Here is a 27,542-nt window from a genome sequence, read left to right on the forward strand (position 1 = left end):
CTTCCTCCACGGCTCTGCGGAGGACGGTCTGACTAGTCCACACAGCATTCTGGGATGGGAGAAAAACGTGCTCTGGTTTATTGGCATTTCTTTAAACCAATCACAATCGTCTTGGGCGGCGCTAAGCCTCGTACGGAGCCACAGTGCCTCTGCAAAATAGCCTCTGGAAGGAACTTGTTTTGGTGGAACATGTGTACGTTTAAAAGTAGTTTTAGTCGTGCCACAGAAAACTCAGATTGGACAGATAGTCTAGCTAGCTGTCTGGAATTCCCCTGCAGAGATCTGAGGAGCAGTTAACCATAGTCCTCACAAATCCACCGGAGGTTAGAACGCCAACACAAAGGAAGAGGAAGGGGACGGACATCCGGCCGAAAAGAGTGTCATCCGGCGGAGCAATCCCAGAAGTGGAATGTCTTGGATATAGACTACTGCAAAGGGAAAAAAAACTGAAGTATGGCACCTCACGGTACAAGCATGAGTAGGGCATGACGCAGCCATAATACATCGTTATTAGGAGGAATGTATTATTGGTAGGTGGATTTAGGTTAGGCTTCAGTAATTGCGAGTCACATTAATTCCTCTCATCCTCTTAAAAAGGAGCAAACGTTTCCCTAATGGGCCAGGAGGAGACTGCAGGCAGGCAACATACAGCGCCCCTAAATGTTATTATACACTACTGCATAACCTGCAATATGAAAATACAGCATTACAAATCAACTTAAAAAGGCAGAACAAGCTTTATGTGCTTATGTTTCGAGAATGATATCTTTGCAGTTAGTAAGCGTTTAAAAGGTTGCATTCAGTTAGATATATTTTGGCTGTGCACACAATCATGTCCATGCAGCAAAGACGGAGAACAGTCTGGTTAAGCTATTTACATAACTGCATGACGGCTCCTCGTATAATAATCCTGTTTACAGGAGCAAAAATGTGATTTTCATTTTCTACAGAAAATTGTTTATTTAGTGAATTTCTTATGATGAGATGTTTTCTGAGGTCGCAGATCAGTGATGATTACACTGTAAAATAAATATATAAAAATAAAAAGATTCCAAAGTTTCTGAAGCATTTTGTGGATGATGTTATAGTTAGGAATCATCCATTAATCTAACCCAGTGCAGACTTTGCTTTTATTGCACAAAATTGTGTTTTAATGTGCATTTAAAAGTGTACTAGATTAAAGATTTATATGAAAGCTGAAGAGGAGAAATGTCAACAACGTAAAAGTGGCTTATGTGATTTTGGAGAGGTCTGTGTCTGCTCTTCTGTCGGCTTTGCACCTGCATGAAAACAGAGCCCAGAGTGCTTAATTGAAGGGGGGCATTCAAGCCCATCAGGGTTTCAAATCCGGTGCTCCCATGAATACACTTATGTCTGCTGTGAATGTATTATAGGAGACATGATTTGATGACTGTTGCGTTGCTGATTTGGCTTTTTTACCGCTCACTGACAGAGTCCTGTACCAGTGTGGCTGAGCCATCATGACAGGCCGTCACAACTGATATGGCATGTCCTATGTGGACACATTGTGTGTGTGTTTGTGTGTGTGTGTGTGTGTGTGTGTGTGTGCGTGCGTGTGTGCGCGTGTGTGTGTGTTGTCAACATGTACCTGCAAACAAGTTGTGTGCAACCCGTAATTCAAAACCATATTTGACTGTAATTGCATTCGATCTTTGGTAGGAGACAGACATTGACATCACCCTTATACCCTTCCCTGCACCAGTGTTATGGTGATGATGTTACCTCTTGCATACTTGCGTTTTATTAGCGATGAGAGGAAATACAAATGTTCCAAATGGGAGGATGGTGAGCAGCAGGAGGAAAGAGAGAGAGAGAGAGAGAGAGAGAGAGAGAGAGAGGGAGAGGGAGAGGGAGCCTGATTTTAGCCCTGAATTGGTCGCCAGAGTTTCGATTTGAGGTCACGGCGCCTGATTAATTGCCATCGGTTGGATTTCTGGCATGTCAGAAATGTTGGTCAGCTGTCTTACAGTTTGAGCAGTTCCCCGGTCCAATTTCCCACATGGCTGCTGTCAAAAGACCTGTTCTAAACTGTAGCGAGCTTGTTGTAATATTTCTGGTGGAGTATTTTGCATGCTGTGGTTAAATAAACGGAGACTGCTGTGATATAAAATTGAACTTCGCTGTAGAACAGACCTGGATGATGGCTGGAACTGCATCTTCCAGCCATCTGCAGCTCCATATTTTTTTTAATTCTTACCTTCTGTAATGCTGCTTAAATAATGCTTTCTTTCTGTCATCATTATTGAGGGCGCTGTTGTTTTGTTTGAATACATTTTGTAGCAATTGTCACAGGACAAAAGTGACCAGGAGATCTGTGCTAATGTTCGGTGTGAGCATAAGCGAGCATCGCAGGTTCTGCCATGTGAGATTTAAAGAGATAGTCCGGATATTTTAAAGTGTGGTTGTATGTGTTACTTCTCCATAGCCAGTGCGTTAGCTACAGTATGATGGCGGTCGGCACGCCCCCCCCCCCAGTTTGGAGAAGCAGACAGGAGTACCGACACGGAAGCTAAGCAATGTCCTGCTGTGGACGAGGGCAGCAGCTAAACTCATTTTAGACACCTAAAAACATCGATATCAGTTTAAGTGGACGCCGACTTGAGCTTCTAAAGTTACCGGAAGTCATTCATTTTCAACGGTGGCTGGCTTCTCTCAGCTGCATGGAGCGGCAAATCTATCGGAGTCGCGTTTTGAGCGACCAGAGCATCAATCAGAAAGTTGAAAGTAGGTCAACTTTATGGTAATGAGCTATGACGCGGTTCGGCGGCAAGCAGCGGCAAACGCCAGCAACCGATCGGAATGTAGACGTCCTTCCCGCTGGCTGATTCCGGAGAAACATACGATGTAAACTTTTGTTCCTACCAGAACATTAGTTCCGAGAAAATGGAGGAAAAGCTCATAATCGCCGTTGCTGGGTTCCCCTATCATTTATGATATGACGTTTTTTGCGTATAGGGACCAGTTAACGTTACCTTTGTCACATGGTCTCTAAACATTCCGATCACAGTGAAGTCCTGCATGAAAATATTCTAAATATAGCGTACACATTTTTTGTTTTGTTTGTTAAGGGTAGTCCGTTTAGCTGCTGCCGGTATGGGAGTCTGACAGTATGATAACAACCTTCAGCAAAAATATCTCTGCACACTGGCAGGGAGACGGAATTTCTAAACTGCACTTTCCGTCCGTGATGACCCAGCTCATACCGAAAAAACGGTATGTCGGAAAAGTTTAGTGGTTTGGAAACCTTAACTCTTTCAAAACCGCGGTATACCTTGAAACCGGTAACCGGCCCATGCCTAGCTGCTGCCCCCGGCCACAGCAGGACATTGCTTAGCTTCCGTGTCCTGCCTGCTTTCTCCAACTGTAGGCTGGATGGATAAATACCTCGGACCACCCCTCTTAAAAATATCCAAACTATCCCTCATTACATTACATTATGTCATTTGGCTGACGCTTTTATCCAAAGCGACTTCCAATTAAATGCTTTCATCCCTGAAGGTTCAAACACCAGACAACAGGTAGTAAGTGAAAGTACATTAGCAGCTTCAACGAATATATATATATTTTTATGTTTAACCAAGGTGTAGTCAGAAGAGATGTGTTTTTAGCCTTCGGCGGAAGATGCGTAGGCTTTCGGCCATCCTGATGTCAATAGGGAGGTCATTCCACCATTTAGGAGCCAGGACAGCACACAGTCGGGATTTCGTTCCCTCAGCACAGTGTCTGCCCAGCTTTAGTGAGGAGTGAAGTCTTTGGCTCTGCCCGTCTCATTGGACTGGTGGATTGTAAGTAAAAGCCTCAGAGTGTTGAGGCACAGTCGAGGTCATACTGTTAGTGTGCGTATCAGCCTGTTGAAGCATGTTCTCATATGTCTTAATCACTTGACCTCCAGGCTTTGACACAGCGGCCAGGCTCAGACACTGGGCAGCCGCATCAGCACACACTTCAGTACACACTAATAGTTGATCTTCCTTCCCCCTGGTGAAAACCACTGTCCGAGCTGGCTGCATTCATAAAATACATTGTATGCGGGACTGTGTGTTCAGTTTTTTTATAAAATGCATCAAGGAACTGAAAATGGGATCATAATAGAGCTGGGCAATATATTGATATTATATCGATATAATGATATGAGACTAGATATCGTCTTAGATTTTGAATATCGTAATATGGCATAAGTGTCTTTTCCTGGTTTTAAAGGCTGCATTACAGTAAAGTGATGTCATTTTCTGAACTTAACAGACTGTTCTAGCTGTTCTATTATTTGCCTTTACCCACTTAGTCATCATATCCACATTACTGATGATTATTTATCAAACATCTCATGGTGTAAATATTTTGTGAAAGCACCAGTAGTCAACACTAAAATATTGTTGCGGTATCGATATCGAGGTATTTGGTCAAAAATATCGTGATAATTGATCATAATGGATTACGTAGTTCTAATCACTTATGTCTCATAAACAGTTAAAACATAGTGGAGTTAAAAGGAATCTGAATCTTGGCCTAAACTGGCGGCCGTCAAGTTGCATTGTGGGTAATGTTGGCACCAGGTTTTGAGAAGGAAAAGATGTGGAATAAAAAAAGACAATATCTCTGGTTCTTTTGCATCAATGTTGATTTTCTTTTTGAACTGTCTATCATGAGTCCGACAAGATTTGTTTTTTGTAATTCAAGTTTTTTTTTTTATTAAGTTTTCCAATAGATAAACAACAATGCAACACATGGCAACATAGTGCAGGAAATTGAATGAAGAACTGAACAAAACAAATCAAATCTGGCCACATATAAAAGGTAAACTAAGAAAAATAAGCCTCACTAACAAAATAAGTGTGGAAATGTTACAGGAGGGCAACGCTAAATTGGCAGACTACTCTTTTATATGCCAGACGGTGCACTTAAATTACAATACATTAACATTTTGAACTGTCATGGTCTCAGCTGCTGTCTGTCTACAAGCACATTTTCTTTTAAAGAACATGTTTTTGTCCATTCATGTGAAATCAATTTATAAAGATATTGTTGTTTTAAGGCCAGTTGGAAAATGGTACTAAAGCCAAGTTCAGACATTCACTCTTTACATTTTTTCCTTTAAACTTGTACTGTGTTAATAAGGATCCACTTGCAAAAAGACATTTATTCCCCTTTAAGATATTCTTGTATTTGTATTTTGCATACAATTCTATTAGAAAAACTATTTGGTTAAATTTGTAAAGGTATTTTCTTCCAATGAAATTTGAAGAATTAAATGGAAATGATCTAGGGCCATAATTTTTTTTTGTGAGTGTGTGGAGTGAGGGCAGTGTTGTCTAACAAACTAAAATTGGACTTGTAACATGACAACTCCAGACGTAAGGAGAGTAGAGGCTCTGTGTCCTGTGCCTCATTTTGTCTTTTCAGAGCAGCATTTGGTTTGAAACTGATTGAATTAACTGTCACAGAGCTTTTCTGCTCAGCCGTGGGCTTGTTCCTGAAAAATTGAAAATTGGATTGAAGTCATCATTCCACACACACACACAGAAGTATATACTTTATAATAGTGCAGTCCAGGCCTAAGGGGCAGCCAGTCCTCGTTCAGTCAGTGTGACATGTTCTCTGCTCCTTCATCCATCAGCACCAGCTTCTCCTTTATACTTGACTCACATATTTGTAAAACCATGAACGCGGCCCTGCATGTCTCGGCATGAATTTATTTCATCCTCCGTGTAAGACCCTAAGCCTCCCATGGCCGTGTCCCGATCCAGGGGCTACTTCCTTTTGACGTTTGCATTTCGGGTCAACATGTTCTATCCCATTCCAAAGACTTTTTCCTGAAAATATAGGTGCGACACGCAGCCATTTTGTACACATGAGCTAACGTAACGCATGAGCTAATTGGAGAAGGTCAGTCGAACCATCCTTCAAAGACAGCGGACCATGAGTTGGTTCCCAGCTACGGCCGCCCATGAATAGAAATCTTGAACCGAATGAAAAACAGCACTGCGGTTTTTGTTTGGGGGCTCAACAAGTGAGCTTTGAAACGAAGGAATGTCTTTACTGCTGTGATTCAGAACATTTATTACAACATGCACGCACGCACGCACGCACGCACGCGCGCGCACACATACACACACACTTTTTAGACACATGCAAACTGTAATCTCAGTATTTGTGAGGGAATCAATGTCTCAACTGTGCTGCTTGAGTTTATTTTCTTTCTGAACCTGAAGACTTCATATGGTTTTATTGTTGGGGACACACACACACACACACACACACACACACACACACACACACACACACACACACACACACACACACACACACACACACACACACACACACACACGCCTGGGGCAAGTTTATTCTCATTCTCTGTGGCAAATAATAGATTCGTACTGCTTTCTCCTATAGATACGACACTGATAACCATCCTGTGTGTGTGTGTGTGTGTGTGTGTGTGTGTACCAGGCTTTGTGAAGAAAAAAACAGGCATTAGCTGATAATGTTTTATTGTGTAATGTGTTTACTCTCTGTTCCTCAACACAGAATTAAAATGCAGAGACACACGCTCAGCATCATTTGCCCTCCTACTTACTCTACGTGTGTGTGTGTGTGTGTGTGTGTGTGTGTGTGTGTGCGTGTTTTTGTGTGTGTGTGTGTGTGCATGTTTTTGTGTGTGTGTGCGTTTGCATGTTTTTGTGTGTGTGTTGACAGTCTGTGATTACATGTATGGGTGTTAATAGCCTTATTAGCCATTAAAGTCCTCTGAAGGTGTAATCTGTAATATTTGAACCAGCATTTCCCCTCTGCAGCAGCACCAGGATGCTGCTTATTGTACCGCGTAATTAACATTATTGTTTCGTCCTGACCAGCTTCTTACAAACAGGAAATGCTGTTCGGATTTATCAGCTGAATATTGTGACTAATTGATCACCTTTTTGCTGTTGTAAACGTTTAATAAAGTCCATCTTTTCCTCCTAATAGGAGCCGCCATTATGATTCCAAAACAAGAGCAGATGAACAACATACAGAATCAAGCCCATTAGTTCATTGCTTCTGGCGAATGCAATTTACTGTCTCACTGTGAGATGTAAATAACAGGTTTGATCTTCAAAGGAATTAGCCATTATTATATATCAGTGATTCCTAACCACGGGTCCAGTATTACTATGGCAGCGTTCATTTTCTCAATATAAGTGTTTTTCTTTTCTTATGACACAATTCAGAACCAGGTTTTGATAAGAACGATAATCAGTACCCAGGGTCAGAAACAGATTCACTGAAATTGAAATGATATAAAGCCCCAGTCTTCAGAGGTGAGCAGTGTCGGCGTGGGCGAGAACATTGTGAAATGTCTGTTGGCCTCATTCTATTTCTGTTCTGGTGCACTTCAGCATGAATGGATCCGACTCCATTGTTCCCCTTCCTGTCTCCAGGTGAACATGCCGGAGCTGGCCTTGCTGCGCTTCGTGGTGTTAGACGACGACTACATCGGAGACGATTTCATCGGCCAGTACAGCGTGGCCTTCGAGTGCCTTCAGCCCGGCTACCGCAATGTGCCCCTGCTGGGCATGGCGGGAGACCCCTTACCCCACACCAGCCTGTTTGTCCACGTGGCGGTCACCAACCGGCGAGGAGGCGGGAAGGCCCAGCGCCGAGGCCTGTCGGTGAGGAGGGTGGGGAGGCGAGGGCGGGAGTACGTCACGCTGAGGCACACCGGCATCAAGGTGGTGGATGAGTCCTTCAAATCGGCTAGTGCGCCCCTCAAAGAGGCTACGGACCTGCGGGAGGGGGCTCAGGTGAGAGGGAAATACGTCAAGAAGTTGATTAAAGTCATTGTTGTGTTCGTCTAGATCGACGACATTCTACTTCCGGGATTGTTCCGTTGCAGCCGGAAATTCAGCCGGATTTCACTCTTTTCGGCCGGATGTCCGTTACCTTCCGCTTTCATTGTTTTTGAATTTTAAACTCCGATGAATTTATGAGGACTATGGACAAAAGCGGTTGAGTCTATATTTATACACTGACATATTTGTAAAACATTATCATGAACACAGCCCTGAATGTGTCTGTATCATTTGATTTCCTTCTCAGTGTAAGACCTTAAGACCCCCCCCGGCTGTGTCCTATTTCAGGAGCTTCTTCCTTTGACTTTCTTTGACACTGTGGGCCAAACTTAACTCAAAATATGCCCATTTTAAAAATGTATTTGCTCATAAATCAAGTACAAAACCAATTGAAACTATATTTATACAGCTTTTTGGCTTTGGAAAGAAGTTTCGTGCAATTCGGCAACGATGCATCTCGCAAAACGCTGTTTGAATTAATAGTGGTTTTTGTTTGTGCTTCACTGTGGTCGTTGCCACTAACATTACCCTCGGACAAGTTCCTGCAGATGACTGACAGACAGACACACACAGACAGACAGACACAGACAGACAGACAGACAGACAGACAGACAGACAGACAGACACTTTGCTCTTAAGTTCAGACATGAAGCAAGGCAATGTTACAGGGGCTGCAACTGCATACAAAGTCAAGTCTATTTTATTTATGTTGCGCAATATCACAAATCACAAATTTTCCACAAGGGGGGTTTTACAATCTGTACACCCTCTGTCCTTCGAACCTCAATTCGGAAAAACAAAAAACTCACTACAACCAACATTTAACGGGGAAAAATTAAAAGAAACTTTCTGGAAAGGCAACAGGGCGGACAGACAGGAAATAGATGCGTGTACAGATTAGGCCCACATAAAATTACAGACAAATTTATAGATAGATTGTAAACATATGAAAAATATGGATCCAGAAGGACACTGAGCAAACTTCAGCTTTCACCAAGTGTCAGTGGAAAGACATAATAAGACGCAAATTCGTCCGGGGGGCAGCACGAACTGTCACATAGCCAAGTTCCAAATGTTTTAATTAGAGCAGAAAATTCCAACTTATGAATCTGTTTCATAAACATTCAGACACGAGATGTAAAAGGAGAGAGACTGGACGGAAATAGACAGAACAGAGTTTCTGGTTACACCATTCAGAGTCTGAGCTGCCACAAAAACACAAATCTGTTTGTCTGTTGTTACAGTTAATGTCCGTACAGTCTGTGAATTGGCATGTGTGCGCACGGCTGTACTGGCCACACGGGATAATCCACCGACTTCGTAACGGTTTTCATTTGGCAATCTTTTTTTGGAAGAAATAAAAGAAACCGTTCAATGAGGATTTTGGATTATCCTGAGTAACTTGGACTTTGTTCGTGGAAAGAAATGTTAAGAGAGTTATTCATGTTTCATTGTCATCATTCCTCTTCATTGCGTTAGGGGTTATAAAATCGAGGCACTAGACATGGTTTTGTCTTGCTGAACAAAGAAGAACAAAATACTTTCTCAGGCAAGTCACAGCAGATCAGGTGTCACTCCGCTTTTGTAGTTTTAGGTGTTGTTGATGAAGAGCTCTGGTTATGTGGGTTAATCCGAATATCAGGGAATCAGACTCCACCTGAGACCTCTCTGTCGGGTGAAGAAGAGAGACAGGAGGGAGACAGAGAGGAGGAGGAGAGCCAGAGACGAGAGAAAAGTCAGTAAGGAGGATGATTATAAAAGCTTCTATTAATACCAGCAATAATAGGACCTGGTCGCACAGTACCCACCAGCTTTGCACTGAATACAAATGATCTAAGTGTAGGCGATGTGTATCTGTTTTTAGAGATGTATATTCTGATATAAATGTGCACTGTAAAGCCAAATGTAGGTGGACGCCTCTGTTTTCCTGTTTCAACACAACGGTCCCCTTAAGCTCAAAGCCAGATCCATGAAGAAATGGTTTCCCGGTGTTGAACAACTTGACTGGTTGATCTTAGTCTATATCCACGACGTTCCACTTCCGGGGAAATTCCGCCGGATGTTATTCTTTTTCAGTTGGATGTCCGTTACCTTCCTCTTTCTTTGTGTTGGCGTTCTAACCTCCGGTGGATTTGTGAGGACTATGGTTAACTGCTCCTCAGATCTCTGCAGGGTAAATCCAGACAGATAGCTAGCAGAGTTTTCTGTTGCACGACTAAAACTACTTTTGAACGAGCATGTTCCACCAAAACAGGTTCCTTCCCGAGGCTATTTTGCAGAGGCACAGTGGCTCCGTTCAGTGCTTAGCACCGCCCAAGACGATTGTGATTGGTTCAAAGAAATGCCAATAAACCAGAGCACGTTTTTCTCCCATCCCAAAATGCTGTGTGGACTAGTCAGACAGTCCTCCCCAGCGCTGTGGAAGAAGGTCTGGCAATGCAAGACTAGGCTGACCCCAATCCCATCCAATACCTTTAAGATGAACTGGAATGCCGACCTGAATTCCCAAAACCAGTAACCCAAGGCTGTTATAGCAGCAGATTGTATGAAAATTGCAGTCTGTTCTCATGAACCATTCGTACATATAGCTATGAAAAGTAATGCTCTGTAATTCGTGTGTATTCCACGTATTTATTACTGTATGCACCATCTTGACTAGCGCTGTATAAGAGCGCGAAGATCCAGGGCTGTTTTTTCATGACATCATGAAAAGTTCCAAAACTCTTTAGAGATACATGGTTGTCACAGGACAGTGACGCTACACACATGATGATCTTATAGAATATGATGCACTGCTGTAGATTAAACTACCCAACAGTATATAAAGGAGTTAAAATGAGCACAACCTTAAATATCTACAGCAGGAAAATGCAACATACACATGAATGCAGCAGGAATATGAATCCAGAAACATCAGATAGACGAGGAAGACACTGACAGGGAACGTTTTACTGCACTGAGTACTCTTACATTTGGTACTTTCAGTACATTTTACTGCTAAAAGTTAAGTAAAGGATCTGAATACTTTTTCCACCACTGCCTACATGTCGAACTATGATTTTGTAATAACATATTCAAAATTCACAATGGATGTAATGTTTGAGTGTCCACATAGTTTTTGCCATGTAGTGAAAATGTATGGGTTAAATAACTGAAAGGGAATCTCTGGTTTTGAGGCATTCAGTCATCTACAAAAAAAATTAAGGTATTCCATGACACGCATGTAATTCCGATATTGCCATTAAACATTTCTCGCTTAATCGTTTCAACATTTCCCACAATGGTTGATAAGCCCTCTCAGTATCAACGGTACAGCATAACCTCTATCAGGAGATAAGCCCCTACCATCTCACACACACACAAATACACACACTCAGTCCTACACGCGAACACATTTGCTCATTTACAAACTGCTTTCAATCTGCCTGATTCAATCCCATTGTCCCTTCCCCTCCCTCCTTGCTCTGTGTCCCTGTCTCTCTGCCATGAGTCCAGCTGTGGGCTCATCTGCCACAGTCAGTTATTATTCATCATGCCTCTATTGCTTTATGTCACACACACACACACACACACACACACACACACACACACACACACACACACACACACACACACACACACACACACACACACACACACACACACACACACACACACACACAGGTGGGGCGTGATAATCTCTAGTCCAGTTGGGGCTCTGCCAGGTGGCAAATTGCGTTCTTGTGCTTGTATGTGCAGGAATACATCTTTTGCCTTTATCATGACCCCAAATTACATTTCAGCAGATTGACTCTTGTTTTTTCTCGTCTCTATCAGATCCGCTAACAAACCCGGTTTTGCATCCTGACACACCTGCAGCAGTTTAATGATTTTTTGGTTCAACATTTGTGCCATTTGTTGTCTTTTTTTTGCCAAATGTGCTTAAGCTAGGGCTGATTTAACTGGATTAAGCAGCAATGACTGCCATATTGATTTACTTCACAAGGGAGACAGCAGATGACAGGGGATAGTGTGTGTGTGTGTGTGTGTGTGTGTGTGTGTATGTGTGTGTGTGTGTGTGTGTGTGTGTGTGAGACCTTTCCCAGCTTAGTTTTACAGCAGGAACTGTACATCGGATCTAATACCATTTCCCCTGTCCTCCTCTTCCTTCTCACCTCTCTCTGTTGCCGTCCGACCGTTTCCAGAGCACCACCGCCAGCTTCAAAGAGCAGTGTGGGCTCCCCACGGTGGCCAAACTGAAGCAGTGCATCCAGAGCTTGGCAACGAGGCTGCAGAGCCCCGAGGGCACCATGGGGGCCAGCATGGTGCTGAAGGAGGGATACCCGTGCCTGGAGCCTCTTGTCAACCTCTCAGAGCCGACGCGCAAACTGCTCTCGGCCTACGACACGGTGAGTGAGACGAGGGTGGAGGGTAAACCTACTGCAGCCTCTGCTTTCTCACCCTTTAGTTTGCATCGTGGACTTCACCCATGTTTCTGAAGTTTTTGGTAAAATGAAATGATGTCGATAGTTCAAAACTGGCACCAACTAAATGCAGTCTTAATGCGTTTCTGCTTGTGCCCATTACTGATTGGAGAGAATAGGGCTTACTGGGGCTTAATTGTGATGCTGTTTTGACAAAAACAAGTAAATTGATTATTTGACTTGTCCACTCTGTGCGGCAAGAGCCTGGAAGACGTTCAAATCAGGCAGTCAGCCCCTTAAGTGCCTTCATGGCCACGAAGAAAGAATAAAAACGTAAAGAAACAAATTCCTAAACCCAGAATTGTAAGTAATAGGTTTTGACATCATCAAGGTAGTGTGATATGTCGTCCCAAAGTGCATTCACATTTCTGTTCATACTGTTTCGAGCCCTTGCAGCCTCTCGCACTCAAGCACTTACCAGGTGACGTCTGTAAGGGTTTAGGGTTTAGGATTTAGGGTTCAAGGTTTATGGTTCAGGATTTAGGATTTAGGGTTCAGGGTTCAGGGTTCAGGGTTCAGGGTTTAGGGTTCAGGGGCGTGATTGGGCATTTTTCAACATGCTGATGTTTAGCGGCTATGATGGTAATCGCATTCACAATCTTAGTTGAGCAAATCAAAATGCTAACATTCATAAATTAGCACTCAAAAACTACTGTCCAGCCTTATACTTTTATGGTATTAAATAGATTAATCACAAAATGTTTGGTCTCTCTGTGCTCTGTGTTTACTTTGAGGTGAAACACTACAGGCAAAACCATAATTTTAATATTTTCTGTTTTTGAGCTATTTTTTCTATTGCTATTCCATAGAATGTCCTCTTTCACACTATTGGGGGGGAAAAACATCCGAATTACAAATTTTTTAGATCCTAAATTCACCAAAAGTTGGCATAAGATAATAACTTGTTTGCATATTTAAACATAAACATGTTAGAAAACTTCAACAACAATCCAATATTCAGATTTCTGTTCTGGAAATGTTTGCTAATAAGCACATATTTAACAAGATAAAGCATAATTTGCATATTTAAACATACAATTTCAGAAATATATTTGTCTCAATGTCAGTAATAAAGTTTAATGGTGATATCTATTCACCTGGGGATTTGTACCCTTAAAAATCTAAATGAACTGGGTACATTTATTAGCTCATAGTACTCAGAAGTTGATTGCTTTTCCTAATTTTGTTTTTCAAGTTTGGTCAAAATGTCAGATGGTCATCAGACGGACAGTTTTAAATTGTGTTTAGTGTGTTTACTCAGTGCCGTATTACTGAGTGTCCTGAAGCATCAAATATGCAGAAAGAGACTCTGAGGTGACATGCATGAAACAGACACACACACACACACACATACACACACACACACACACACACACACACACACACACACACACACACACACACACACACACACACACACACACACAGAGCCAGCTGCGTCTCCTCCTACTCCATTTCCTCTTGCAGCAGATAAGGATGAATCTCTCCCACCTGTTTCAGCGCTCGGCTATTACACCTTCACACACACACTCCTCCGCACAGAGAGTGCTTTATTTCTAACTATAACGTCAGCGCAGCACTGGAGCTAATAATGTTTAAGTGTGAATCCAGCAAATGTGAGCGCAGCATGTCAGTGCCATGTAGCCACAGTTGGTGTGATCTCCAGTCGTACATAACACCTCTTTCAGCCTTCCTGGATGCACACAAACACACACGCACACGGCTGAGTCATCACACACTCTCATCTCTCTCTTTTCTGCTGCCCTGTAGCCAGTCTTCTGTTGGTTTCTTTACACTGATTATTTAAAACAGACTTTGTGCTTTGAATCGCGTTCCAACTTCGGAGCATCCAAATCAATCCCCCTTGGCCACTTGCACTTCAGAATCAGAATCAGGATTATTGCAAAATAGTTTCTTTTACATTCAGAAATTAGCCTTGGTATCTCAGTGCATAACAATAAACACAATAAGTGAAAAGAAAAAGAAGCACTGAAGAATTTACAATAGCAAATACAAAAAATATACTAAAAATATATGAAAATATGTAAAATATATCTGTTTTTTAAATGGGAAGAGGTGTGCAGTGTTTGAAACAAAAAGGATGAAATGTGCAAAAGTATATAGCGTATGTGCAATGTGCAAACAATTTCATTTCATTTAATGAATGAAATTGATAGGGAAAAATACAGTCTACATAGAGAAGTGCAGCACAACAATTATCCAATGCATTGTATCACAGCATTTATAGCTAATGCTAATTTCCAATGGCCGTCTCTAGCAGGTTGAATGAAATGAAATGAGATGTAATAGTTAAACTAGATATGCGTACATGTGTATGTATAATACATATGACTTATATACTCACATATATATATGTTGACGTATATATTGAGACTTGACGTTAATGTTAATTGACAAGTTGAAAACTGAACTGAAAAGACCCCAACTAAATCCTGCCGACAGGTGTTTTGATGTGAACCAGCAATTGGGACTGAGCACGTTCCTCCTGCTGGGTTGAGTGATGGGCGAGATGCATTAATAGTTTATTTAATGGAAAGCTCTCTTCACACATGCAGAGATAAATAATCATAATCGTTTCAATACTTTTCTCTCAGCACAGCTTTTTTTATAGCACTTTTTAAAAAACAAAGTCACAAAGTATAAACATAAAACCACAAAGTAGCAAAAGGCTTAAAGAATATTATAATGAAGTAATACATTGATTAGATAACAAAGAGGACTTTAGATATAAATTGAGCTTGAGCACAGATGTAAAAGAGGAAATTGTACATATTTCTTTATGTTATCTTTTCTCTTCTTTTATTTCCTTTGAATGTGTTCATCTATTTTTTTTGTGTGGCATATGGGCGAGTGCTCTACCACTAGACCACCCAGGCACCCGTGTGTTCTTCTTTATGTATGCACCATCTACAAAGACAAATGTTGTGTTTCTAACTTGACAATAAATCATTTTCTGAATCTGATGCTGATTCTTTTACATATTTGGTTTGTAAAGCTGCTATTTCTGATATTACAACTTGGGTTTGACTTGAATGTGAGATCTAAGAACATGCTGACGTCGCTAAAAAGAAGGAAGACAAGAGTTAGCCAAACTCATTTAGAAGAGAAGTAGGTATAGTTAAATGATGAATACATAAAAAAAAAAACGTTTCTGATAAAGTTCCTGTCGATCTGTTCGATTAATTGACTAATCGTTTCAGCTTTGATGTGTTTAATGAATGCATTATATGAAATTTATCACACATTTTTTGTGGAAACATGAACACTTCTCGCACCATTTAAAATAAAGCTCTATGGGTTTGAACAGTGCTCGCTTTTAAACGAGCTTAACTTTCTTCTTCCTGTCTGTGCAGATGATTGCCGCCCAGAAACAGCTGATTGAGAACGCAGACGGTGTTCAGGAGAGGATCGGCAATGTGCAGAGAGAAGGTAAAGTATGCAGCCAGACATAGTAAAAAATAGTTTTGATGAGCGCTCATGAATAAAACGAGTGCAGTTTGAATATCAAACAGCCGAACCTAATGAGGAGGGGGGGGGGGGACTGCTCAGAGAATGTGGAGATACTCGCTGTTGATTCTGACACTCTCAAAAGTATACCGGTACCGATACCAATACCGTGTTCGTAAATTATACTTTTTTCAATACCAATTTTATGAAACAAAAAGAAATTACAAAGTTACACATTTTACACAAGTTTCCATCCACTTGTCAATCGAATCATCTGAAGTTCGGTAAAAAAAACTCATGCGAATAAAGCTGGTGAAAGTGTGTTTCCATCCAACAGCTTTAAAGCGAATAAAAACCTGTGCGTAATGACATCACATGCTGTTTTGCGATTAAATTGGTATATCGAATTGATTTGAGACATTTTATGGTGTTTCCATTCATTTTTGAACTGAATCGCACAAGATTCAAGCGAACTTTTGCGAACAAAGTTTTGCTAGACAAAAGTAGTTGTTAATATTAGAAGCCAAGCTATAGCCTAAGCTCCGATGGACCTTTGGCTGAGGATCTGATCCAGCTCATCAAAAAGGTGGAACTTGCCTTATATTTTCCCTCCGGCACCGCTGCGAGACAACTCTCTTTTTTGAGCCGTGTATCGCTGTTTGAGCGCCTTCCATTTACTCCGCAGGACGTCCCACGGCTTGTCGTAAGGGACATTCTAAAACGCTTAACGTGAAAAAGCTTAACATGGTTTAATATCTAAACAACGATCAATCATCACCAGATGTATCATGGTCATATCTTGTCATGAACAAGTGAATGAATGAATGAGTTTTTTTGACAGGCTTAAGTGCCTGTCAAAAAAACTAAATCGAAATCCAACGATTATAAGTTATCTCACGTTAATGTGTCAGATAACGTCCATAATATTTGGACATTGGGTTAGATTTGACCGTTTTAAGTGGTTATGATGAGCAATATAGAAGAGGATTTTTTGGTGATGATTGATCGTTGTTTAGATACATTAAACCATGTTAAGCTTTTTCACATTAGGACTTATAAAGCCAATGAGAACCGTGGAGAGTCAACCCCCCACGCCGCTCGTGCGCCTGAAGCAGAAACGCTTTATGTCAGATAACGTCCATAATAATTGGACTTTGGGTTAGATTATTTGACAGTTTTCCGTGGTTATGATGGGTAATATGAGAGAGAAATTTGGTGATGATTGATCATTGTTTAGGTACATTAAACCACGTTAAGCTTTTTCCTCGCCATATTAACAATATTAATACGGCCACTGATGAAGAAAATATTAACGTGAGATAACTTCTATAATCGTTGGATTTCGATTTAGTTTTTTTGACAGGCTTAAGTGTTCATGACAAGATATGACCATGATCAATCTGGTGATGACCATCGTTGTTTAGATACATTAAACCACGTTAAGCTTTTTCAAGTTAAGCGTTTAATGTCCCTGTCGTAACTGTTGGTCATTTCCTTCGCGAGCTCCTGATAAATGATGGCGTTTCTTAGATTTTTGCTATCTAAAATAGCTGTTATATTTTTCTGGTAAATTAAATTAAAAAAGTATCTTGTCTCCTCGTTTGTCCACTTACATCTGTTTTTGTTTTGCAAACAGAGCGGAAATACTGGGCGGAAATGAACTGAAACTTCTTCTTCTTCGTTTTATTGCGGGTTGCAACCATAAAATGACCTAAAACTTAATCGCAATTCATTATTTATTCGGCAAATAACGTTTCCATCAGCGTTTATCGCATAAGCCGTATATCGATCAAGAGAAAATCCGATGAGACCGAACGTATTTCATTTGAGTCGATATTCATGAAATTCAGTCGGATTTTACTGTTTCCATAAGGCATTTTTCATTCGATATCACTTAATTCGGATAAAAACGGGTCGATGGAAACATAGCTTGTGTAACGTGGAGTTTTTCCTGCGTGTCTCTGCGACGTGTAACGTTAGACAGCCAATCACAGACATTATTAGATCTTGGTAGAAGCATGCTGCATGCTGATTGACTCACTGACTCTGATGAGATTTACTCCTTACGTATTTAAAATTGGGTATTAAATGACGAGGCAATTTTTGATACTCGAAACTTTAGAGGCAAGATACTATCTCGTGGCCACAAGATGAGGCCACAAGATACTATCTTGAGGCCTCAAGATACTATCTCGTGGCCACAAGATGAGGCCACAAGATACTATCTCGTGGCCTCAAGATACTATCTCGTGGCCACAAGATAGTTATAATTATTTTTTTTGACAAAGTGGGACCAGGGGGGCTCCGTAAGAGGCAATTCGGTCGAATTTGGTACCCAGCCCTACTCAAACATTTGGCAGGATGGATTTCTAATTAGCCAAAAAAAATCCTCTTATTTTTGTACTTTTTGTACTAATTGCTGTATCCTGATATTATCGGTATCGTGACCCCCCCCTCCTCGTAAAACACCCCAGACCTGCCTTGCATTCATATTTGGGATTTTCTAAGGTGTGATACAGCAGTATGACAGCATTGACAGTGAAAAGATCGGCATCTACACAGTCAAACCTGTGTATTATTAGACCCTCTCACCGTCTTAGATACAGTGCCTTGCGAAAGTATTCGGCCCCCTTGAACGTTTCGACCTTTTGCCACATTTCAGGCCTCAAACATAAAGATATAAAACTATAATTTTTTGTGAAGAATCAACAACAAGTGGGTCCCAATTATGAAGTGGAACGAAATTCATTGGCTATTTCAAACTTTTTTTAACAAATAAAAAAATGAAAAAGTGGGCGTGCAAAATTATTCAGCCCCTTTACTTTCAGTGCAGCAAACTCTCTCCAGAAGTTCAGTGAGGATCTCTGAATGATCCAATGTTGACCTAAATGACTAATGATGATAAATAGAATCCAGCTGTGTGTAATCAAGTCTCCGTATAAATGCACCTGCTCTGTGATAGTCTCCGAGGTCCGTGTAAAGCGCAGAGAGCATCATGAAGAACAAGGAACACACCAGGCAGGTCCGAGATACTGTTGTGGAGAAGTTTAAAGCCGGATTTGGATACAAAAAGATTTCCCAAGCTTTAAACATCCCAAGGAGCACTGTGCCAGCGATAATATTGAAATGGAAGGAGTATCAGACCACTACAAATCTACGAAGACCCGGCCGTCCCTCTAAACTTTCAGCTCATACAATGAGAAGACTGATCAGAGATGCAGCCAAGAGGCCCATGATCACTCTGGATGAACTGCAGAGATCTACAGCTGAGGTGGGAGACTCTGTCCATAGGACAACAATCAGTCGTATACTGCACAAATCTGGCCTTTATGGAAGAGTGGCAAGAAGAAAGCCATTTCTTAAAGATATCCATAAAAGTGTCGTTTAAAGTTTGCCAAAAGCCACCTGGGAGACACACACAAACATGTGGAAGAAGGTGCTGTGGTCAGATGAAACCAAAATCGAACTTTTTGGCAACAATGCAAAACGTTATGTTTGGCGTAAAAGCAACACAGCTCATCACCCTGAACACACCATCCCCACTGTCAAACATGGTGGTGGCAGCATCATGGTTTGGGCCTGCTTTTCTTCAGCAGGGACAGGGAAGATGGTTAAAATTGATGGGAAGATGGATGGAGCCAAATACAGGACCATTCTGGAAGAAAACCTGATGGAGTCTGCAAAAGACCTGAGACTGGGACGGAGATTTGTCTTCCAACAAGACAATGATCCAAAACATAAAGCAAAATCTACAATGGAATGGTTCACAAATAAACATATCCAGGTGTTAGAATGGCCAAGTCAAAGTCCAGACCTGAATCCAATCGAGAATCTGTGGAAAGAACTGAAAACTGCTGTTCACAAACGCTCTCCATCCAACCTCACTGAGCTCGAGCTGTTTTGCAAGGAGGAATGGGCAAAAATGTCAGTCTCTCGATGTGCAAAACTGATAGAGACATACCCGCGAATTTACAGCTGTAATCGCAGCAAAAGGTGGCGCTACAAAGTATTAACTTAAGGGGGCTGAATAATTTTGCACGCCCAATATTTCAGTTTTTTATTTGTTTAAAAGGTTTGAAATATCCAATAAATTTCGTTCCACTTCATGATTGTGTCCCACTTGTTGTTGATTCTTCACAAAAAATTACAGTTTTATATCTTTATGTTTGAGGCCTGAAATGTGGCAAAAGGTCGAAAAGTTCAAGGGGGCCGAATACTTTCGCAAGGCACTGTAACTCCTGACCTTTAACTGTCAATTTGAAAGTCAGTTGTACGAATATGGAAATCCAGTATCTGACAACCAATCCATCAAGACATGTAGTTGACACCTGCCCCTAGACATTTTGTGTTAGTCACAAACGTAAGCCAAGCAAATCAGTCTGACCCAGTTATATTTACCTGAATTTGAAATGCTGATGCCAACCCGCCCCTGTAAACTGAGGGAAAGCTCTTGTTTGTGTGTGCTTTTTTTTAACACTTTATTCATAGAAACATTTTCATGAGACAGAACACTAACATACAGTGAGCTGTCATCTCAATGTACAAATATGTACAGAAAGATAAGGAGTACTGGAAAGAACCAAAAAACCAAACAAAACCAACAACAGTTGGTTTTGGAGTCTTTAACAGACAGACTCACAACACGTGTTTCCACCTCACATCTCTATCTCCATATTCTTCAATTACACCTACTGGCTAGCTTTTTTTTCTTATTCTTATTTATTTTTTACCTTGAATCTGACTTTGAGCAACTGCAACTTTACAATTTCCCCCGAGGGATCAATAAAGTATTCTGATTCTGATTCAGATCACAGGAAAACGGACCTAAACATGGGCATCATAGTGTGTTTAAGTACAGCTAGGACAGACCACCTGTAGAGGTATGAGTTCCAGACCAGGTAGACTATTCACTAAATAGTTTATTAGTGGGACCCAAGTTTGGTAAAATCTCTGAGGGGTTACATCAGGGCTTCTCAAAGTCCTGACCAAGTCAATCTGGACCTGGCCCATACCTTGTGTTATGAATACAATACCTTATGAAGTGTAGCCTAAAGTTTTCTATTTTGAAATACATTTTCTATTGATCAATACATTGTTAGTAATGTTGACTGTACATGGAAAAAATCGGCAAAAACTTTGAAAAAGGCGACAAAAATGGAACAAAAACGTAAAAAAAAGGTGGAAACGCGGCAGAAAATATAGACAAAAATGTCCAAGCGGCAGAAACTTCCTTTTACTACATGAAGCTACAAATACTGCTGCACTTTTATCGCATGAAGCTCAAAAAACGGACCGAATGTTTTTATTTTGTTATTGCCAATTGTTCCGGACCTTTTGACTTGAAATAAAAATCTGATGCGGACCTTTTGAGTGATGTGTTTGAGAACCCCTGGGTTACATCCTTCCATTTAAATAGAATTGCGCGCCTAGCTACAGTAAAAGAGAGGAAAAGTGAGCAGGGGGGGCTGGAATCATCTGGACCTGTGTGTTTGTGTTGTTGCAGGAATGGACTTCCACGAGGAACTTTCCCGGCTCGGGGAGAAGGAGGGACTGAAGGGACGCAAGCTGAGCAAAGCTGTGGAGAGTTTCACCTGGAACATCACTGTGCTCAAGGTACTCCTAACTCTAGGATTGATGCCAGATAAATATCTGGTTTTATGCTAAGTGTGACACATCTGAGACTCACTAGGAAAGGAGAAGCTGATAGATTGAATCAGAACTCATAAATCAGGCTGTACATTTATTTTGAAAGATGTTTAAAGGTGTATTTAAAAAAAAAGGGGGTTCAACCTTTTTACGATCTATTTCTGTTTCTTACTTGCTGTTCATGTACCTTATTAGCAGACCCAAATAGAATTTCTGTCACTATGCCTAATCACCGTCACTCTTTCACTCGCTCTACCACACTCTGACCGCGCACAGACACACATGCCGGCCCTGCTATTAGATTGATGCACACACCAGTGCACAAGTATAAACTTCAGGCCACTTACAGTAGATAGAACCATAAATCACCCTTAAAGGTCCCATGGCATGAAAATTTCACTTTATGAGTTTTTTTTTACATTAATATGAGTTCCCCCAGCCTGCCTATGGTCCCCCAGTGGCTAGAAATGGTGATAGGTGTAAATCTATCCCTGGGTATCCTGCTCTGTCTTTGAGAAAATGAAAGCTCAGATGGCTCTAGTGGCTGTAATTCTGCACCAAGGCTGAATTTTGGGAAAGAGACTTCAGATACAGTATTAGGGGACCACTAAGGTCTATATAAAAGAGACTTCAGATACAGTATTAGGGGACCACTAAGGTCTATATAAAAGAGACTTCAGATACAGTATTAGTGGACCACTAAGGTCTATATAAAAGAGACTTCAGATACAGTATTAGGGGACCACTAAGGTCTATATAAAAGAGACTTCAGATACAGTATTAGGGGACCACTAAGGCCTATATAAAAGAGACTTCAGATACAGTATTAGGGGACCACTAAGGTCTATATAAAAGAGACTTCAGATACAGTATTAGGGGACAACTAAGGTATATATAAGATAGACTTCAGATACAGTATTAGGGGACCACTAAGGCCTATATAAAAGAGACTTCAGATACAGTATTAGGGGACCGCTAAGGCCTATATAAAAGAGACTTCAGATACAGTACTAGGGGACCACTAAGGCCTATATAAAAGCATCCAAAAAGCAGCATGTCATAGGACCTTTAAGAAAATAGCAGGGCCGGCATGTGTGTGTGCATGGTGAGTGTGTGGTAGAGCTAGTGAAAGAGTGACGGTGATTAGCTTCGGAGCGAGTAGCGACTCTAGCATCATAGTGAGAGAAACAAAGCGTCTCCCCTGTTCTTTCTGACCACAGTTGGTAATCTGGAGCAGGAAAGGTTAACCATCTCCTTGATTTCATGTTGTTTATGGAGAAGGAAGGAAATGAGTAGGAGGAAATGCAACGCTACCAAGCCACAGCCGAGCGGTGTGCGTGTCTGCAACGTGTAGTTACATTTTTTGAGAGTTGCATGTCAGGCTACGGCGTAGGGTCCAACGTAGGGTTGTTATCTCTACGTACCTACGGCCTAGATTTAACATAAGCATAAGTCAGCCTTTACACATACAGTACATGAGTCAAACACGTGTCTTCCTGTGTGCTGCAGGGTCAGAGCGATCTGTTACGCGGAGCTAAGATGGATTCCCTGGATGCCCTGAGGCAGCTGGCTCTGGCCTGTGAAGCCTGCGGACTTACCTCCTCCAACTCCTCGGCCTCCACCTTCTCCGCAGCCGAGCTGCACTACTCCTCCCACCCTCTGTCCGGCCGCCGAAGCAGCACACACGGCAACGGACGCATCTAAAACGCCCCCACCCATCCCGGGTTCCAGCTCGCTGCCAAAGATGAAAAGGGAGTGGGCCGGGTAATTACAAAAGGGTAACACAGATGAGGAAATATGAGCGAGAATGACAAAGGATTTCCCCCCTTTATACGGTGCAGTGTGCGTCTAGACGAGCCTAGACCAGAGCAGTGCATCTGTTGAAGCCTTACCTTGAGTTCATCACGTGATCACTGAAGGTCCGGCCTGCAAAGAGAGGCTTTTCGTGAATGTCGTGAGAAAGACTCTCCACGCGGGCTCTCGGACTTTTGACGGCTCCTGCTTGTTTTGCTGTGACAAAAAAAAAAAAAAAAAAATCATTCAACCTTCAACATTGTAACTTTGCGGGTTTTCCTCGTTAACAGACTCATAATAACTCACAGACACCTGAATAATGTGTGACAACCAGATGGTGTTTAGAGGTAGAATGCAGAATGGATGTTGAGCTGAAGGGACAAGTTGTTCTCAGCCCCAGCGTTTCAGCTTGTCCCCTGGGAAGACAACGAAATTACGTGTGTGTTTGTGTGTGTGTTTACAGTGTTGCAATTGGTGGAAGGTGCTTTAAGAGATTGATTGCCAGGATGTGTCCCATTAAAAAAAAAAAAAAAAAAAAAAAACACAAAGGTGGAAAGTAACTGATTCAAGTAGCCTAGATTTTCAGTGTAATATTACTATTTAAAAAAGATTAATGGTACTTTTGTTTTCAGATGTAATTGCAGTTAATGCAATTTAACTTATGCAGTAGTTTAATGTAAAAACACACACCTAAAGGTGTAGACAAAGCTAATAATCAATTTAGGATGATATCACACAAAGTAGGTCCTAACATCAACATGAAACCTTGTCTTTACCTGATCAGCTAAACGCACCCCTTTGTCTGCCGGCTGTTCTTGGTGACGTCAAATTCCGCCAAATCTAGCGGAAAAATTTAGTTTCTCAATGAATTTCAGATGGAAAATAGAGCTTGTCTAAAGTAGCAACGGTTATGATTGAGGTTTGGGAATTTGGAGTAAGTGTCTGACAACATTATGGAAAGGATCCCTACAAAGATAGACCTTTTTTTAAAAGAGTAAAATCCTCTTTGTTTGCTATTGCCAAACCTACCAGATTCCATTTAAATAAACAACCGTTTTAGCGTGTATAGAGAAAACATGTTCTCATAAGTAAATCGGTAAAATGATGTGTTCATTTAACCAACCCAGAGTGGTGATTGTTGGAAAAGTGTAAAGACTAACCAAGACGGCTTTTCGTAGTTTTATTTTGTGTCTGTCCGTTTTGAATGAAGTGTGTTTTACGATGATAAAAATCCCTGTTTACATACATGGAGTCTGGTGGGTTTAGATTGTTGTTCCCATCAATCACGTAGACACAAAAAAATGGGAAAATAGGGTCCAGGTTGAAAAAATAAAAAAAAGAACAGTTACCCTTTAACTAGAGTACACAAAGATCCCCTTGCAACTCTGAGAACACACACACTTCCTCATCCAACTGCTATATTCATGTATTGTGTGAAATACACACGCGCACACACACACACACACACACGCACAGGCTCTTGTTATCTCACCCTGATGGCCTTTGAGCCTGTCATGTTCACCTGGGCCAGGGGACAGCTGGAACACGAAGACAAGATATTGGAGAAGAGACACAGTAATTGGAGAATTTGTGGATGTGTGTTGATACTGTAGAACTACACGTACATGTGTGGCTCACATAACCTCCTAACGATGCCGACGCGTTGGGTACATGTGTGTGTTTGTGTGTAGAACAGATTCCATGCAGCGTTGATGAAGTACACTGTATTGATGTAGCAATAATAATAATAATAATAATAATAATAATGGTTAGTTAGAAGAAAGTTAATGAGGCTGTTTAACTCAATGTGTACCGACTGAAGGATTGAAAACAATATAACTAACTTCATAGCTCAGTGATGCTTATACATGTGTGTGAAAACGACAATGGTGTCCAGCAGGTGCTACTGACCATGGCTCGTAGTTGTGCTTTTCCTGTAAGTGATGGCGTTCCCCTTGGCCTTTGAGTGTGACTGTGTGTTTTTTTAACTAGCGCAGGAAAACACCCGATTCGTGTTCTTTTAACTCCGCTTTTGAACCTACTTGTGTTCTACACTCTGCGTAATGCTGCTTTTGAACCAAACTTGACAAGAGTGATGCTAAGACAACACACAGGACTAAAGCTAAGATTAGATTCTATTCTATTCTCTGGCGAACAGAATCCCGTCTCCAAAGTTGGTGATTTTCAGGCGTTTTTATATTTCTACATGTCTACAAATCGCTGTCCGCGAGCAGAGACGTTCTTAGTCGATTAACGCTCCTATGGTTTTATCAACAGTACGATAAGTTTAATTTATTGGACGGATGTGTAAAACTGAGGTTCTCCACAAAGAATCATGCAGAACCACCACTTTAAATCTGGTGTTTACCAGAGATGTCCTCATAGGTTTCTTGGAAATAAGTCGTTCAGCGCGAAAAAGCAAAAAAAATTGAGTAATCGAATAAAGAAATCGACTACCAATTAGTCGACTAATCGACTAAAAGAGGGCATCCATGTTGATGTCATTAAAAACGATCAGGTAGGACAGGTGTGTTTGAAGCGGTTCAATGCGATTTAATAGTAGTCATAATCTAGTGGATTTGAACAAATGTTTTTCCACCTAAGTCTGCAATCCGTTTGAACAAAGCAGGCGTGAGGGCTGCAACAACGGGCAACTTTTGAAAAGAGGACATTTGAATGTTTATTTTGCCGTTTGAGGGAGGCGGGAAGGTGGAGCGACCGACCGGGAGGCGAGGATCACAGACCGTGGGCACGGCGCCGAGGTCTACTAACCCTTCTTTAAGTTCAGGTGTAGGACTGCTGTGTGTTCTGAATTGCATCCCATACTTTTGTACACTGTTTGGCTGCCTTTCATTTATCTCCACATTCCTTTTTTTTTTTTTTTTTTTAAATGCCATTAACCTCTTTCATACCTCCACTTTTCTCCATCCTGTTCCTGCTGCTCCAGGGGAGGCTGCAGGTGGGAGGGGTAACGGGGCACAGAGCTGATGTACTGAGTCATTGCCACAGGATGAGGTTGACCTAATAACATTTCCATGCAAGTGTGTTTGTGTGTGTGTGTGTGTGTGTGTGTGTGTTTGTTGTGTGTGTTTGGGAGATGGCATACGTTTCTAAAAGTAGACGACATATTGAAGAGAGAGCAAAGGTTGAAGGGTAGAAGAAGAAGAAGAAGAAGAAGAAGAAGAAGAAGAAGAAGAAATGACTGATATCGGATTCACTTTTGGTTGCCTATGTGGTTGGCTGGGCACACCTACAGAGCTTCATAATTGGCTGTGAGCTATAGACGGAGTGACAGCACCTGCTGCTTTTGGTCTATGAATAACCTTCTGACTCACTGGAGGCCTCGGGATGCGCCGGTGTGTTAATGTCTGTCATGGTACCGTGGTGCCCTAATTCCTGGCCTGATGGTACAGACTGGTTCTCCTATACACAGTCACTGCCAAAACTATTTGCCACGTTTCCTCGTACGGCCGGGACACACCAGCCAGACGGCCGATCGTCGACAGAAAAGCCAGTCGAGATGACCAGTCGGGTCCCCGAGGTCCAAAAAACTGCCTCGGGACACACTGAGGCGACGCTGACATGAGAAACGTAATACGTCTCCATAGCAGCAGGCGGCGCTACTCTGTATTGTTGCCCAAGAAATGAAAACCGGCAGCTGATTGGACGAACGCGTCACATGGGTCTGTTTTCTCCGGAAATTCAAAGCCAGACTGTCATGGCGGCTCGTTCAGAATTCGAATACTGAAAACACTTTAAGAGAGAAATAGGCCGCTGAATCTGTCTTCATTTCAGATCGACAAAGGTCAGTTTAAAAGATTTTCGTCAGATTTTGAGAGACTCTAGTCACGCTCATTCCGCTCGCCATTTCCGGGTGAGTCCCGACTGCCCTGTCGCCGACTGAACATGTCAGGTCGGCCAAAATGAACGCCGAAAGCCTCCCAGACTGACGACGGCACGGGACACACCGAGCAGACTCGAATCACTGACCTTGCCAGACTGTCCCACGGCCGATTATCGGCCCGGTGTGTCCCGGCCCCTAACGATCACTGAATCGGACAGCAGCTTCCGGAGCAATATCCCAGGCTCTCCACTGCCCCCTGAGCTCAAGTATATGAAAACTACAATTTGCATAGGACCTCTGTCAGAGATGTGCATACCTGCAGGGAGGATCTCTCTGCATTAATGATGCATCAGCTCCAGTAAAACAAACCCCAGTATTAGCTTTCTGCGTTCCGCTTTACACGCGTGCTGACACGGGGAATACAACTGGGTCAGGGAGCGGGAACAGGCGAGGGGATACAGCAAAGATGGAGGTCAC

General features: G+C 41.8%; 1 protein-coding gene across 1 annotated transcript in view; it reads left to right on the forward strand.

Annotated features, from left to right (window-relative positions):
• plcl1 (phospholipase C like 1) overlaps positions 1-23,763 on the forward strand; it is a 107,191-nt gene extending 83,428 nt beyond the window's left edge. Inside the window, exons 9-13 of the mRNA XM_039818252.1 lie at positions 7,440-7,802; positions 12,035-12,238; positions 15,688-15,763; positions 21,285-21,394; positions 22,937-23,763. Coding sequence (XP_039674186.1) covers positions 7,440-7,802; positions 12,035-12,238; positions 15,688-15,763; positions 21,285-21,394; positions 22,937-23,131 — 948 coding nt within the window. The 3' untranslated portion in view covers positions 23,132-23,763. The remainder of the gene's footprint in view (positions 1-7,439; positions 7,803-12,034; positions 12,239-15,687; positions 15,764-21,284; positions 21,395-22,936) is intronic.
• The last annotated feature ends 3,779 nt before the right edge of the window (positions 23,764-27,542 follow it).

The sequence above is a fragment of the Perca fluviatilis genome, chromosome 12 (genome assembly GCF_010015445.1).
Source record: "Perca fluviatilis chromosome 12, GENO_Pfluv_1.0, whole genome shotgun sequence".
NCBI lineage: Eukaryota > Metazoa > Chordata > Actinopteri > Perciformes > Percidae > Perca > Perca fluviatilis.